Source organism: Tupaia chinensis, unplaced genomic scaffold (assembly GCF_000334495.1).
Source record: "Tupaia chinensis unplaced genomic scaffold, TupChi_1.0 Scaffold146140_1, whole genome shotgun sequence".
Lineage (NCBI taxonomy): Eukaryota > Metazoa > Chordata > Mammalia > Scandentia > Tupaiidae > Tupaia > Tupaia belangeri.
The window spans coordinates 1,786,214-1,802,044 of NW_006205995.1; the positions used below are offsets into that span (position 1 = coordinate 1,786,214).

A 15,831-nucleotide genomic window follows, 5' to 3' on the forward strand; every position below is an offset into this window, starting at 1 on the left:
CCACAGTGCATTAAGGTGATGCGGGTCTTACAGCGATCGCACCGTGATAGCCTTCGCTGTTCAAGTCTTGCAAGACCCAGACACAAGTTGCATATAAAGATGGAAGAGATCCAAATGTCTTAAGAGTTCTTTGACTTGCAGTCTTTACCCAGAACAGACCTGATGATAACATCTCGCTCTGGACACCACTGTAAGAATGCCTCATGCTAATCCGTCAAAGTGACATCATAGACACTTTTTGCAAAGTGCCAGGATTCCTACCTCTAGACCTGCACGTCATCACATCCCTGACTTGTGTTTAAAAGCACTGCCTGCTTGAAGCATCCTAGATCCTACTGCTTTCTGGTTGATATCTTCTGTAGAAAGCCTTCTTCTATGCAAACTCTCACCTCAGAAACAGGCTCACGGGTGGTATGCAGTCAGGCGTGGGCCATACGTTTGCCCAGGAACTCTCTGTCAGTTGTTTCTTTAGGTACCTTAAGTTGCTTACTTATTTGTCTTAGTCTGGATTGTGCTGGGTTTCAACAGATATTTGGAAAGTGGAAGCTTCCTTCATCATTCCATCCAACCTTGACTTTTAGATTAGACCTGAATTAGACCAAAACAGTCTTGCCCACACGGCATAACATGCACAGGTGTCTCATCTTTGAGAGCACAAAGCCGTAAAACATGCTGTGACATATGTGGGCACATGAAGCCAACAAGGAGAAGAGGCCCAGAGCAGTCCCTGGATTGAAGACCCAGCAGAACCGAGCCCACGTGGCCTAGCAGAGAGCCGGGGGCACCCCTCTGACCTGCCAGAAGCACATCGTTGGACACATCTCCTTTGTCTCCCTTTTCACCCTTCTGCCCTGGTGGGCCTTCATTTCCAGTCAAGCCCAGTTCACCATGGTCTCCTTTTTCTCCTTTTTCTCCTGGATTTCCTGGGGCTCCAGGTAACCCTGAGGAAAAAAACAAAAACATATTAGCCTGTTGTGCAAGAAATCCTGGCATACCACTTTGTAAAATTGTGCTTCGTCCTTTTGGAGTAAAGCAGCTTTAATGAACTAAATGCATAACCCTTCATGGTCACTTTAGCATGGCCAGGTGGGCTGCTGGAACATTTTCAGAGAAGTCTGGCTGCCTAGGGCAAAACAAGAGAGCCAGTCACGCACAGTGGAAAGAAGGCAAGGGAGGCTACTGAAGTCTGGCGCCATCCAGCGAAGGACGGCTGCACCCACAGGAGTCTGGCGCCATAATAATGGGTGTCATCTACTTTATCTAGCTTATCTCTGACAACGTATTAGAGCGCTAGACCGGGCTTATCCCCACGCTCATTTTATAGACATTGAAACAAAGGCCTGCAGTGGTTAGAATGGACGCCGCTAGGTGAGCAGTAAAGGGCCTGTTTCCATGTCCAGTTCCCTCTCTGTGAGATCCCAAAGCAAAATGCTTTAATCACAATAGCAAAACAAGTAAAGGTGCGTGGGGACAACCTGTAATAGGGATGTGGGTGGTGACACATGAACACGAGGTAGTGGGTGAGATTTCTGATTCTGTTCATGAAGAGCCATGACTACAGGAATGTCATCCTTCCCACCCAGCTAGAAATTACTCAAGGGCTAACCCACAGCTTGTCTCAGCGCCGGACCATGGCAGCACAGGCAGCTCCAGTTGTCCCCATTCATTCTGGGAACAATTCCTAGCAGCACTGGGAGGAGGCGAGCTCACCAAGTTGAAGAGCTAAAAAATTCAGAGTTTGGGAAGATGGAAGTGGCTAGAATTTGTGAGACAGAAGAGCAGAGGAAAGAAGTGCCCTGGAGATCTGTGAAGGGCTCCTTGAGAGGATGGGTAAAACTCTCCAGGGTCAGGAAAAGAATTCAGTTCATTATGATTGACAGAGCTCACACAGCAGAAAGTTCTCATTCCCACCAAAGTGAAGAGGCCTTGTCAAATAATGGGGTGCTGGTAGAGTCCCTAGAAAAGTCTTAGTAATGGGGCTAAATTAGCCTTTAGGGAAAGGTATTTTCCTGTGGACCCATTACTGCAAAGCTTAAAAAGCAAGCATTGAATGGATCAAATTTATCTGTAAGTAATTTAACTGCCTGCCAGAAAAGGGTTCAAACTTCAAACAATGCAGTCAGTATGATTCAGTCCATTTGAGCAAGAAGAATCATACAATTATCTCAACGCATACAGAAAAGGGCATTTGGTAAAAAGTCTCATCAAACTAGGAATAGAAGGGAATTTCTACCATGTGAAAAAGGGCAGTCATGAAAAACCTGTAGTTAATATCATCCTTAATGCAGAAAGGCTGAATACTGTCCCCTAATATGAGGAACAGGACAAGGGTGGCTGCTCACATCACTTTTATTTAACATTCTGTTGGAAGTCCCAGCTAGTGCCTGACAGCCAGGAAAAAGAAAAGGCATACGTATTAGAAAGAATGGATTGCAGCTGTGTTTGTTCACAGACAACATGCTTCTGTAGGGAATTTCAAGGCTTCTGTAAGAAAAGCTAGTTCAACTCAAGAGTACACAGGTATATTGGGACCCCCAGAGGGGAAATGATTGCTTAACGTTGTGTAAAGATAATGCTAGATATGGATCAATTAACATGACATCTTATCTCAGGGAATAAGTATTTTTGTCCATTTTGACAACAGCCCCCTGGACATATTGCTCAATGTGGCAGAGATTTTGGGCAACAGTGGAGAGTGAAAGGCATGCTTTAGTGCATGCAAACCTTGAGTTAAACCAAGAGGACTTAGGACGGGTCGCCATTTCTAATTACTCTGCTGTCCCACGCCCCATCTTACAGGTTCTGTCTAAGCAGCGGGCCCATTCTTACATTATTACCTGGCAGGCATTGCGCGTGTCCACCGTTCAGTTTTAAAACTATCTGGACCTCACCTCCTACTCTCACCAGCCTTTCTAATTTGAATACAAATGTCCCAAGAGAACCATAGAATTCCAGATTGGAAGGCACCTTAGAGATGACTTAGATTGAGAAAAGAAAGAAAATTAGTAAATCATTTTAAATAAATCAAGCTTTGAGAGGAACGTGGACATGAGACTTTAACCATACTCACTATGATCTGGCAACCATTGGGGAGTGAAAACTTCCAGTATTCTGGGTGGTAGCATGAAAAAAATGTAGTCATGAAAACACAACCTTGAACCAACGCATAGAAAATAAAATTTTGTGCTAAAATTGTTAACTTTTTGTCCATTTTGACAACAGCCCCCTGGACATATTGCTCAATGTGGCAGAGATTTTGGGCAACAGTGGAGAGTGAAAGGCATGCTTTAGTGCATGCAAACCTTGAGTTAAACCAAGAGGACTTAGGACGGGTCGCCATTTCTAATTACTCTGCTGTCCCACGCCCCATCTTACAGGTTCTGTCTAAGCAGCGGGCCCATTCTTACATTATTACCTGGCAGGCATTGCGCGTGTCCACCGTTCAGTTTTAAAACTATCTGGACCTCACCTCCTACTCTCACCAGCCTTTCTAATTTGAATACAAATGTCCCAAGAGAACCATAGAATTCCAGATTGGAAGGCACCTTAGAGATGACTTAGATTGAGAAAAGAAAGAAAATTAGTAAATCATTTTAAATAAATCAAGCTTTGAGAGGAACGTGGACATGAGACTTTAACCATACTCACTATGATCTGGCAACCATTGGGGAGTGAAAACTTCCAGTATTCTGGGTGGTAGCATGAAAAAAATGTAGTCATGAAAACACAACCTTGAACCAACGCATAGAAAATAAAATTTTGTGCTAAAATTGTTAACTAATGAGCATCAAATGAATCCTTGAAAAATAGTTTTATAGCTTTTAGCTTTCCTCTGTCTTCCTTTTGTTCCCTTTCCCTAAAAACACTCCTGCCCCAAACTCTGCCAGCTTGGAGTATGAATTACAGGTTTCTAAAGCCTCTGCTCCCAGGTGGCCCATCCTTCTGTGTTGGCTTGAATAAGCCTTCAGCTTGCTTGACTCACTCGGGACTTATTGCAGGTTTATAAGACTGACTTTACATGCAACCCTAAAGCCTCTCTATGCTGTTTTCTCAAGCCCTTTCAGTGATGAGCTGTCATGTCAAACATACCACAGCACATACTCAAATACTCCATGTCAGCCCTCAGAAACATTATCCTCTACAACATATATCTGGAACTCTTAGCAACTCTTTTACTCTGAAGAAGTGATAAAAATTCAAAATGATTTCTGCTCTTCCATATTCAAGGGACTATCCACAGAGCACCCTAAGGAAGATAACAGTGCACAAAAGCCCCTTGAAGTATGGATCATTGTCAGAAAGTGTAGTGAACAGAAAACACTTGCAGTCCTCAGAATGGGAGAAAATACCTGCAAGCCGTGCTTCAGATAAGGGATTAGTAAACAGAGTAGATAGGGAACTCAAGTAGCTCACCTGCAAAAACTAGAATAATCCAATTTAAAAAATGGGCAAACGAGTCGAACAGACAACTCTCTAAGGAAGACATATGAATGGCCAAAATGCACATGAAAAAATGTTCACTATCTCTTATCATAAGGGAAATGCAAGTCAAAACCACAATAAGATGCTGCTTAACCCCAGTACGAATGGCTTTGGTCAAGAAAATAAAGAATGACAAGTGCTGGTGAGGCTGTGATGTAAAGGAAACACTCCTACACTGCTGGTAGAAATGTAAATTGGAATAGCTATCATGGAAACAATATAAAGTTTCCTTGAAAATCTACGAATAGAACTCCCATATGACCAAGTAATCCCACTCCTTGGTATTTACCTAAAGAATAGGAAAACACTCAGATGGAAAGACACTTGCATATCCATGTTTATTGCAGCATTATTCACAGTTGCTAAGACATGGAATCAACCTAAGTGCCAAAGAACTGATGCCAGGATTAAAAAAATGTGGCACATGTACACTTTGGAGCACTACTCAGCCATAAGGAAAAATTAGACCCAGTCATTTGGTGGATGAGGAATTATTTATTACCTTGTATTATTTTATCTGTTGCCTGAAATCTCTGCCACATTGAGCAATATGTCCAGGGGGCTGTTGTCAAAATGGACAAAAATACTTATTCCCTGAGATAAGATGTCATGTTACTTAATCCATATCTAGCATTATCTTTGCAAAACATTAAACAATCATTCCCCCCTGGGGGGCCCCAATATACCCATGTACTCATGAGTTGGAGTAGCTTTTCTTACTGATGCCTTACAAAATGGATGAATATAAAAAATTTGATGAGAAGTGAAGCAAGCCAGATTATGAAGGACAGACACTGTCTATACCCATTCAATAGGTACTGAATATATTCTGCACTCTGGCAGAAACAGGAAGATCTAAAGATATAATGGTTGGGAGGACAAGTGGAGAGACCAGAGACTGTGCAAGAGGGGTGTGGATAGTAGAGGGTGGGTGAGAGAGTGTCAGGAAAGAAATACGTACCAGACATAAGAATGTGAAGTTCGGGACCAGCAGATGGTATAATTGGTTGTGGTGCTGGACTCCTACATAGTCGACTGTGATTCTAGTGCTGGACCCAATGGCTTAAAACTCACACTGGGCACATGTGCATGTGGGCCTGAAATTCCAAGAGGAGACTGGAGGAGAAGGGGTTGTGGCATGGCCATTCCCCCTGGGGGCGGGGTGGGGGGGGATTGCTTGTTTTCTGTCGCTCAGTCTCTCCAGAGAGCACATGCACCCTATAGCAAAATCTTCTTTAAAAAAAAAAAAAGTGAAGTTCTCCACTGAAAATGATGTATACAGTAATATCCTTGGTTTAATTGTCATGTACTGCATGCATACTTTGGAGAAACATATTGGTGCTGTAGAGATATACAACTAAGCGTGAATAAGAAATCATAAAAAAAAGAGGCATCTGCTAGATTGTAGCCAACCACAAGGCAACATCTTAGTGAAGGCCAAGAAATCCAACCACAGCTGGGAGTCGGGAGCCCTGGGTCCCTGCCTCTGCCTGCAGTAACCTCGGGTGGTGGTGATCCGGACAGAGCAGCTGAACTGAGAGATACAGCAGAAGAGGAGGCAAAGAGGAGGAGGGGTCACCCCACAGTCAGCACTTGGCAGTGGATTCAGCAATCCAGGTGTCAAATCACGCCTCTGGGGGAGGTGAGGGTCATGGCTTATAACACCTCCCCTGCACTAGCAATAGCACCAAACACCCCTGGCTCTGGGTCATCTCCGCTTACAGACCAAGGTGGAAAGTTCCTTGCTTGAGAAGAGCCCACCTGTGGGCCCTCTGCATGAGAAGACATTCTTCTGTTGGTTTTATACAGGCAGTCTGGCACACTATCTGAAGGAGAGAGAAGACGAGAGGCTGCCAGTCCCGCCAGCACAGTGCACCGCCGCGTGTAACTGACACCTTTGAAAGGTTTCGGGTGACCCGGATCCAGCAGTGTCAGGGAAATGGTATCCCTCATTATTGCAAGGTTTTCTTTTCCAGGCATTTATTCTGGTCACAAAGAGACTTTCTGCATCATCATCATCTGATTTCCCTTTTCTCTCTTTTATTCCTTCCTCTAATGCCTTTTATTTTATTTTATTTTTTTCTCAGAAAGGCCAGATGTGAAATAGAAAAGCATTCTCACAGAAATGCAGCCCCCACAGGGCAAGTATTTAAAGGAAGAAAAGGAAGGCCTTTGCTCGAGGGTGTATTTTGACACTTAGCTGGGGTGTGCATGCCTATTTTTAATTTTTTTCTGAACAAAAGATGGGGGTGTATTGTCTGTTTGCCTTCCCACCTACCATCACCTAAAAAAAGCATTTCCTCATCTAAGTTGGTAAGATCACCTTGGCCATGGGCTGGCCGGAGTGTCCGAGGGAAGATGAGAGCATCGCAGATAGGCCAGCAGAGGGCCGGTGTGTGGCCTTTTCTACCCTGTTCTGACTCAGGGAAGGTCAGGGTTCCAATCAGCCAGGCACAGGGCCATGCGATCAGGACCCTGGTGCTGTCTGTCCTATGGCTCCTGGCTAGCTTCGAGTCAGCATATTGTGCTGGGAAGAGAGGCCAGATTTTGCTTGCTTAATTTGTGCGCCAGAAGTGGCTCCCTGCTATCTCCTTCCCTGGGTGTCGCCCACTCCAAACAAACAGCTTCACCAGCATTAAAAGTTGGGTGAAATCTCTGGGCTGAGGTCAACTCGAACTTGGGGTTGGGTGAAATCTCTGGGCTGAGGTCAACTCCATCATCTTCACGATAGGGGGTGAGGGAGGACGCATTATTTTTGGCAATACCATCTGCGGCTGACTAAGGCGGAGGAAAGAGGGCCAGGGGATGTCATAGAAAACCCAGTCCCAAGACATGATTAAGAAGGAGGGTGTTTATTTCTGTGTGTGCCTGTTTTTTTCTTTTTATGAGGATTTGATTTTTAGAGAAGACACTGAAACTTAACTCTTAAGTGAGGAAATGAGAGACAGATGGAAAGAAAGAAAACGCTTGAGTTTGAGGCAAGAGAGTGACACACTTCAGAGAAGGGGTGAGCACACAAGTCTCAGTTCCAACTCTTCTCAAAAAAAAATTCCGATCAAAGTCGCTGTTTTTAAACGAATACTGAGCATTTCCATTCGATTTCATTTTGGTCTATAGCCAAGTTTCTCCCTGCTCATTTCGGGAAACGATAACAGAAATAATATCTAACACTACATAGCAAGTTCTGTGTGTCGGACCTTATTCCAATCACTGTTATATTAACTCATTTAACTTCCTAATGATGCTGTGAAGTTGGTGCTATTCTTTTCCCCGTATTATCAATGAGGAAACCGTGGCACAGAGCAGTTAAGTAACTTGCCCGAAGGGCACACAGCTGAGAAGTAGAAGAACCAGGATCAAACCACACCATTTGGCTGTGGCTCCATGTTATCCTGCTATTGTTTAACTTAGTGTTCTGGACGGCAGAGACTGAAGATCTACCATACTTCAGACTCCTGGAAACAATGGTCAGAGATCTTAGACTCTGTTTCATCAGCTTAGTCTTCTCAAGAGCCTACAGTCAAGAGTCAAGACCCTGGACTGACAGGTCACATCTCTAGCGAGACCCCATGATACCTTCCTTGGAGCTGATGCAAGACCCAGAGTGCTCCGCTGAAGGCTCTGGAAGGGCCTGGTCTCTGCTCCAATTCACCTCGCTGCCCTCCACCCCCAGCCACAGTCGCGTGTGCTGTGCCCTGTTCTAGGCTGGCGCCTCCTTTCCTCCCATCCTCAGGTCCAACTTGAGACCTGATCTCCCGACCCTCTCTCTCCACTACTGTGTCTCATGGGACCCTGTTCTTTGCTTCGAAGGTGTGTCTCACCCAGTGATTGTAGACGGGTGTGACTGCTGTAGTTTTCCCAGGATACACAAGTGCCCGCCTGTTGGTAGTCATTGTTATTCTACACCGAAGCTCATATAATTGCAATGATTATCCTACATGTAACGAGCTGTTAGGGTTCAGTAATTCTAGCGGTAATCACTGGCCCTCTGAGGACTGAGCGGAAGGGGACTGTGTGTGCCTGTTTTCCAGACGCTGCCCCCTGGCAACAGAAGTGGGTAGGCCTGGCCAAGTGGCAGAGGTGCTCAGTGATTTTCTCCCTCGCCACTGGCTCTCACTTCACTTGCTTCTGGGAATAAAGGCAGAAGTGCTAGGAGGGGTAACTGTGCTGTTTGGAAGAATTTTCTAGTGTTTCTTCCAGAATAGGGGTTGTCCGGGTGAGTCTGGGTAGCAGAGCCAAGAGGTTGAAAACAAAGGGTGTGGTGGAGTATCCGTTCTCCCCACCCCTAGGCAATGGCCATGACTGGCCTTCCTAGAAGCCTCCTGTGTAGCCCCTCATCCCCAGCACTGAGTCTCCGCCATGCCATGTGCTAGCTTTCATCACAAGACTCTGCCCAGTCCTTCTCCACAGACCCCCCCGGACTGGCACTCAGCCCCTTAGGACCTGCCCTGCCCAGCCTCCTGCCAGGGTCTATACCAGCCCTTGCATGTCACTGCTCCCTGGGCACATCTGACACCTTGGTGCTTCTGAGCCTGTGCCCAGGTGATATCACACCCCCTCCCCCACTCACAACAGGGCAGAGGGGGCCCTCCAAGACACCAGCCATATCTTTGAAATTCTCATGTGACCCCTGAAGAGTGGACCCTATGACCTGAGTGTCAGCCTTTCAAGCTGTTCCTCTAGCCAGGAAAATCCTCATCAGGGCTAACACCAGTCCTCATCATGGGACTTCCACCAAACGGATTGGCTGGGCAGGAGGAGGCAGCAGGGGCAAGGAGGAGCTGAACCTTGAAAGAACGGCAGCCCACACAGCCTACGAGTGCCTCTGCTAGGGCCGCCACTCCTGCTCCTTCCGTCTTTCTATCGGCAGTAGAATGAGAGGAGCGTGGGGTCGGTCTCCAGGGAGGGTGAAACACTTCACCCTCTTCACCTGGTTTTCGCCCTTCTCAAAGGCAATCATAAAGACAAGCAATAGGAAATTAATTAGAACAGTTGTCCAAATACCCATTTTTCCTCTTTTTCCATTGGCTCCTTTTTCGCCTTTTGGGCCCTGGGGACCAGGCTGTCCATCTGATCCATTGTGTCCTGGTAACCCATCAACTCCTGGAGGTCCTGTGTCAAAACATGGGAATAGGGACATTTTAGAAAAATCTTCGCTGAAGTTAATGGGATTTCCCTTAGCCAGTGGGACCGAGCAGGCAGAGATGCCTCTTCCACATCCCTTCCCATATCTTCCTTCCTTTCTCTGCCTGAACCAGTGACCAGTAGGGGAGGATGCAGACTTTCAAGTGAGAGGAGCAGAGAGAAGAAAAGGGATGTAGCCAGGGCTGCCTCCAGATTCCCTCCACCCCCCACTTCTGTCCCTTCTTTGGAGTCTTAGAGGGTCCAGCCAACCCAATGGCTCCCTGTGAACTAGGAAAATTGATGGGTTCTTACCTGGTGGGCCAGGTGGTCCTACAACAGAAAAAGAAATTTAGATGATAAACCACTAGTACTAGTGGACAAAAACAAACAAACAAACAAACAAACAAAAACTAGCACTACCACCCAAAAACTAAAAAGCATCTCCCCCTTAATATTTCCTAATCATCTACTAACCCTAAAGAACTGATTCCATGTCTTTTATTAAGAATTCATTATATTTGCCCAAAAGCTCCCTAAAAACAATGCAACAAAGACCCGCTTGCCAATCAAACCACTTTTACTTAGGTTTCAATGGTCCAAGAGTAATTCCTGGGCTGACTTCACTGTAGATTGATACACTGGTCACCAGGTAGCCCACCTAATTAGCCAAGAGTCAGGAACAATGCAGGGGGTCACTGGTGCAGCCAGGAAACAGGGTGTCAGCAAGTGGCAAGACAGACCTGGCTGTCGCAAGCACAACCCAAGTGCTCTCATCCAGCCCGATGGTTTCCTTCAGCCCCCTGGGGGGAATATGGAGCAGATACCATCTCACTGGATCTCTGTTGTCACATAGAATAGCCTGAGAAAAACTGAGGGCCCCAGTCAGGTAACAAATACTTTCCTTATTGTGTAATTACCCCAGGATCTAAGGGGTTTAGAGGAATCACTTACATCTAATCTAAGAAAACAATTTGGCTTCCACAAATAGGAATCTCTTATTTCAACTTTCTTAACTGAGTGCTCAGACAAGCTAATGAGGTTGAACCATGAGCATTTGGGGTCCTTTGGTTTCTGCAGATCACACATGATGATGATCAATACTGGAGTGGAAAGCTCTTTCCATAAGCCCAAGCCTATGGCCATCTAGGAAACGAGCATTTACTAGCACTTAAGTATGTGCACCAAACTCTACCATGAGAGCTTGGTCCCTGTGTCTTTTGTGTTCACGGTCTCTGTGGGGAAGATGCACTTGTTGAAACCACAAATGATCTGAGAGCTGCAGAAAAGCAACTCACTGTACAGGTACTGGGGAAGTCTGGGCATACAGCAGTCTGAGAAGACTTCTAAGAAGGTGTGTCTCCAGCTATGGCATGGTAGACATGAAGGGCCTACAGTGGCTGCAGGTGAGGTACAGGCATTCCATGTGAGGACCAGCAGGAGCAAAGGTACACAGATGGGAGAAAGAAAGAGGACCAGCCAGTTAGAGTGTGTGGGGAGGAGGATGAAGAAGGACTTGGGTGGGTGGGCACAGAAGCACTTAAGTGCCGCGCCCGGAGGTGTAGACCGTGATGGTGAGATAGTAGGGAGCTATCGCAGATTCTTTTTTTCCTCCTTTTTAAAAAATAAACATTTACGTCAACCAGCAGTTGGCATAATGGCTATGTCACTGGACTCCCATGTAGTGAACTGCAGTTTGAGTCCCAGACCTGGTGGCTTAAACTCATGCCAGGCGCATGTGTGTGCGTGTCCAAGATTCCGAGAGGAGAATGGAGGAGAAGGGATTGCGGTGTGGCCATCCCCCTTGGGGGGTGATTTCTTTGCCGGACTTGAACCATGGTTGACTACATGGGAGTTCAGTGACATAACCATTACTTCATCTGCTGGTCCCTGGCAGATAGGTTTGTTTCCAGTAGCAGGTCCAATCATTCATAGTGGTTTTCCAGGACACCAGAAGAGAATGATAGGAGCCATGCTCAGCAGCAGCTGTGATCCCTTATTGATGTCTGCTGTTGGATAGGCTCAGCGGGAAGTGACAAGGGCCATTGCTGGGTTGGGGCCCCTTGGCTGCAAGGAGAATGGACTCTGTGGACGTGAAGTGCCTCTGCCCCAAGAGGCAGTTCAGCCACACACTCATTTAGACATTGCCCCACAAGTCCATATGTAGAGGCTGCCATTAGTGAAGAATAGCCCAAGAAACTGCCTTCTTCAAAGCACCTGCTCTTCTGAAAGGTAGGTTTCTGGGGTCTTAAGAAAACCTGGGCCTGGGAGAAGCATGCATCCAGCAAACCATATTTTGTTTGACAAGCTCTGGGTTAGCAAAAGCACCTGACAGTTCTAGCTAGGGGATCACCCTCAGGTTGACCTGAGAGGTCACGGGCTGCACACGACGAGGTGGCATCTGTCCTGAGCTCCTTAGCAGCCATAGGTGACTCAAGGAAAAGGAACAGGAATGAGAAGGGGTGTGGGGTCACGGCTTGATGAGGCTCAAGTTACAAGCATCTACTTCTTCCAAGATGAATCCAGTATCAGTTAAAGCTAGGCCTGTTCTCAGGCCCCAAGCCTAGACTCTGCTCTGGTGAACTTTCCAGCCTGGCCTTCTCTTGAGGCTGTAGACCAGGCCTCTCTGCCTGGCCCCTGACATTGCCCCATTCAGTCCTGAGTCTTGTCACTCACTGCCTCCTCCCAGCCCCCAATCCAGGCAATGCCATCTATCCCAAGGCACCTTCTTGCTTTGTAACTTTTACTTTTCACATCTAAGTTGTAATTGAAGAGCTTTCTGTGTGAAAGGAAGCCCTATTTCAAGCTGGCATGAAAGGGGAAAGTGCTGGCTTTTGAAAAGCATTTTGAGGTGTCAAAGAATAATCTACCCAACTCATTTGCAGACATCCCAGTCCCCATCAGCCTTCCCTGAGAGGTCTCAATAGCCCTGGCCCCGCATTCACCATACAGCCTGGCTCAGGTCTGTCGCTATAAAAATCATAAAGGAAGAGGCTTTTCCCGTGCCTCTCCACAGGCTTTTGTGCCTGTAATTCTATCATCTGAGTGTTTCTCTAGCGCTCATTACTGTCACGTGCGGGAACTCTGAAAAGGGACTTCCAGAGATGGAAGAAAGGTGCTTCAGCTACAAGAGTTTCAGAATAAAGGACCAAGCTGTTCTGAAGATTTAATTTTCTCTGATGGCTGAAATGTGACTTGAGTAGTTCAATTAGCATTTCCCAAGAAGCTGCAAGATGCTAGTTTTTCTCTGAGGCTAAAGTAAGAGAAGGGGGATCAGACTCAGATTTGGGGTCCCTGAGGGGAGCTTCTTCCTTACCCACTCACCACCTCTGCTTTGCTCACATAAGCCACGGGTTTATTTCTTCAACAAACTCACATTGCACTCCTAATGAGAGATACTGGGGAGGTGCGGAAGAAAAGGGCGAGGTTTCTTACAACCTGGTTCAGACGGGCAGGGTGAAGGGCTAAGGGGTCTGCCCCAGAGCCCGGGCAGTAGACTGAGACCCAGCAAAAGTTTCTGATGGCTTTCCAATCTCCTGGCTATCTTTCACAGTCCAAGGAGGTTTCGCTTCCACTCCACAATGTATCGTTTTAATGTGAAAGGATTTCCAGCTTCCTTAGAAGTCTTATACCCTCTCTGGAAATGCAGTGTCTGAAATCAGGCCCTGCAGGTCCATCCTTGGTCTGGCCAGAGCCTTCTGTGTTTGGAGAGAAGAGATGGAGTGACTGCTCCGGGGTCTGTTTTCTCCCGCCCTCCCTTCGGAAGGCAGGAGGCAACCAGGCCTGCCGTTGGGCCAGATGTGACAGGTACGAGACTCTGTCAGGCTCAGGGATGGTCATCTCAAATCCAACCTCGCTCCCCCTTCCCCATCCATCAGCCACCCCTTGTCCCAAGACTTGAAGCGTGTCCTGGTTGGTTCCTGTCTTCTACATGTCCTCAGTTCACGGGTGGAGGCGGTCGGGGTGGACCAGCCTCCAGGTCCACCTAGAGTGTGGTAGGCACCACAGAGAAAGCTCCCATAAAAAGTATTTTCTAGGGCCAGCAGATGGCATAGCAGTTACGTCACTGGACTCCCACATGGTCAACTGAGGTTTGAGTCCTGGACTCAGTGGCTTGAAACTCACATGGGGCCCATGTGTGTGCCCAAGATCCCAGGAGAATGGAGAAGGGATTGCCGTGTGGCCATCCACCCGGGGGAGGGGGTGATTTCTCACTTTCCCTCTCGCTGTCTCTGTCTCTCTCTCCTGCAAGAGCACACGCTCTAAGGAAAAACCTCTAAAAACAAAAGTATTTTCTTAACTACTTAGCAGTTGCTTCCAGAGCTTCCTGTTCATGCTGTTTGTGTGATATATGTATATGTGATGCAATAATTACTGCTGCTAAGACAACTCTACTTCTCCAATGAAAGAACACTACCATTTAGCAAGGTCTTTTCCCTTCTTTCTTTTTTCCTTTTGAAAGCCGATGAGAATAAGGAAAATATCTGGAGTCCTGGTTTGAGGTACAACACGTTTCTAATACCTAAATCCTAGTTATTTTCCATGGCACTATTTTTATGGAAATACCCCAAATATTATTGTTATTATTCATACTTATATTACAGTTGGTTTCCAGCCCATTTAAAACATCTGATAGAAGAAAGTCCACATGTATTTTTATAACATGAGTTAGTCTAGGTGTTCATTCAGCCAGCGGCCCTTGGGCTAGCACTTGTTTTCTGCGAGCAGCCCTCAGCCAACGGCCGATACCTACCTGTCAGGCAGATGCCCTTGGTGCTGTTGCACAGGTCCACCATCACCCGGATCTGCAGGAGAGGAAGAATGGTTAATAGCAGGCAATAGGCAGTGAGTCTTGAACTAGCCCTTGGTTCAGATAAGCAGAAAGCAATCATAAAAACTGACTAAATAATTGCAGAAGTCAGAGGAAAACAACTTAAAGCTGAAAAAAAAAAAAAGAAAAAAAACCTCTTAACTGATCTAAGGCTATTGGGATTAGCAGGTGGAATAGTGTTTAAGGTGCTGGACTTCCACATGGTCGACTACAGTTCGAGTTCTGGACCTGGCAGCTTGAACTCATGCCAGGGGCCAGGTGTGTGTGTGTGTGTGTATGTGTGTGTGTCCAAAATCCTGACAGGAGATGGAGGAGAAAGGATTGCAGCATGGTCATCCCCCCTGGGGGGGGGGTGATTTCTGTCTGTCTTTCTGTTTCTCTCTGTGTCTCTGGTGAGCACATGTGTCCTATAGCAAAAATCTTTCTCAAAAAAAAAAATCTAAAGATATTTTATATCAGCAGATCATTTATCAACATCATTATTGAAAACTCCTTGATTTCTGTGGAATTTTGAGAAGATAGCGAGGGAGTTGCCAGATCCCGTTTTTACCACTGAAGTGCCCTGGGCCCTGAGCCCCCAGCACCTAAAGGGCTCAGTCTGTGAGCCTGAATAAAGAGGAGTGATAAATCCAAGTGATTATGAGCAAATATGTACTAACGGAGTGAGCATGGATGAGGAAACCTACCCCAGCCTCCTCCATTGAAAATGCAGATAAAATAAGCACCTGCCTTGAGAACTGAGCCAGCGCAGCACCTGGGTCCTGGGGCCTGCCCCTAGCCAGCAGTGGTTCTTCTATTGTGTGGACACTGCCTACTCCCGGCTGGAGGGCCGCCTGCAGTGGGTAGCCTGTAGAACGTGGCATTGGCCTGATATCTGTGTCCCTTATGCCCACTGTGGACCCCTTCCCATTCTTTACACTGTTCTTCAGGGGCTTCACAGAAACGAAATCTGACTGTGTTAAATCCATAGGCTGAGAATGAAAGATCTCTAAGATATATTTAAAAATGCCAAGTACAGAGCAGCCTTTATAACATACTTTTGCTCATGTAAAATGTACACACACAGTGTTTTCTATACACTTTTCTCTTATTGCTTTTAAGATACTTTGTCTTGGGACTAGCAGATGGCATAATGGTTTTATCACTGGACTCCCATGTAGTTGACTGCAGTTCGAGTCCCAGACCTAGCAGCTTCAAACTCAAGCTGGGTGCATGTGCGTGCATGCCCAAAATTCAGAGAGGAGAATGGACGAGAAGGGACTGCAGCATGGTGATTTCTTGCTTTATGTCTCTCTGTCTCTCTGGCGAGTACACATACCCTATAGCAAAAAGCTCTCTCTCTCAAAAAAAAAAAAAAAAAAAAAATAATTAGGCCCTATGTTTTTAAAAAATTTTTG

At 46.4% G+C, this 15,831-nt stretch overlaps 1 protein-coding gene across 1 annotated transcript in view; it reads right to left on the bottom strand.

Annotated features, from left to right (window-relative positions):
- Window positions 1-15,831, bottom strand: part of GLDN (gliomedin) — a 57,740-nt gene that overhangs the window by 10,753 nt on the left and 31,156 nt on the right. The window contains exons 2-5 of the mRNA XM_027768406.1: window positions 14,357-14,408; window positions 9,919-9,936; window positions 9,487-9,594; window positions 795-941 (exon numbers count right to left, since the gene is read on the bottom strand). Coding sequence (XP_027624207.1) covers window positions 795-941; window positions 9,487-9,594; window positions 9,919-9,936; window positions 14,357-14,408 — 325 coding nt within the window. The remainder of the gene's footprint in view (window positions 1-794; window positions 942-9,486; window positions 9,595-9,918; window positions 9,937-14,356; window positions 14,409-15,831) is intronic.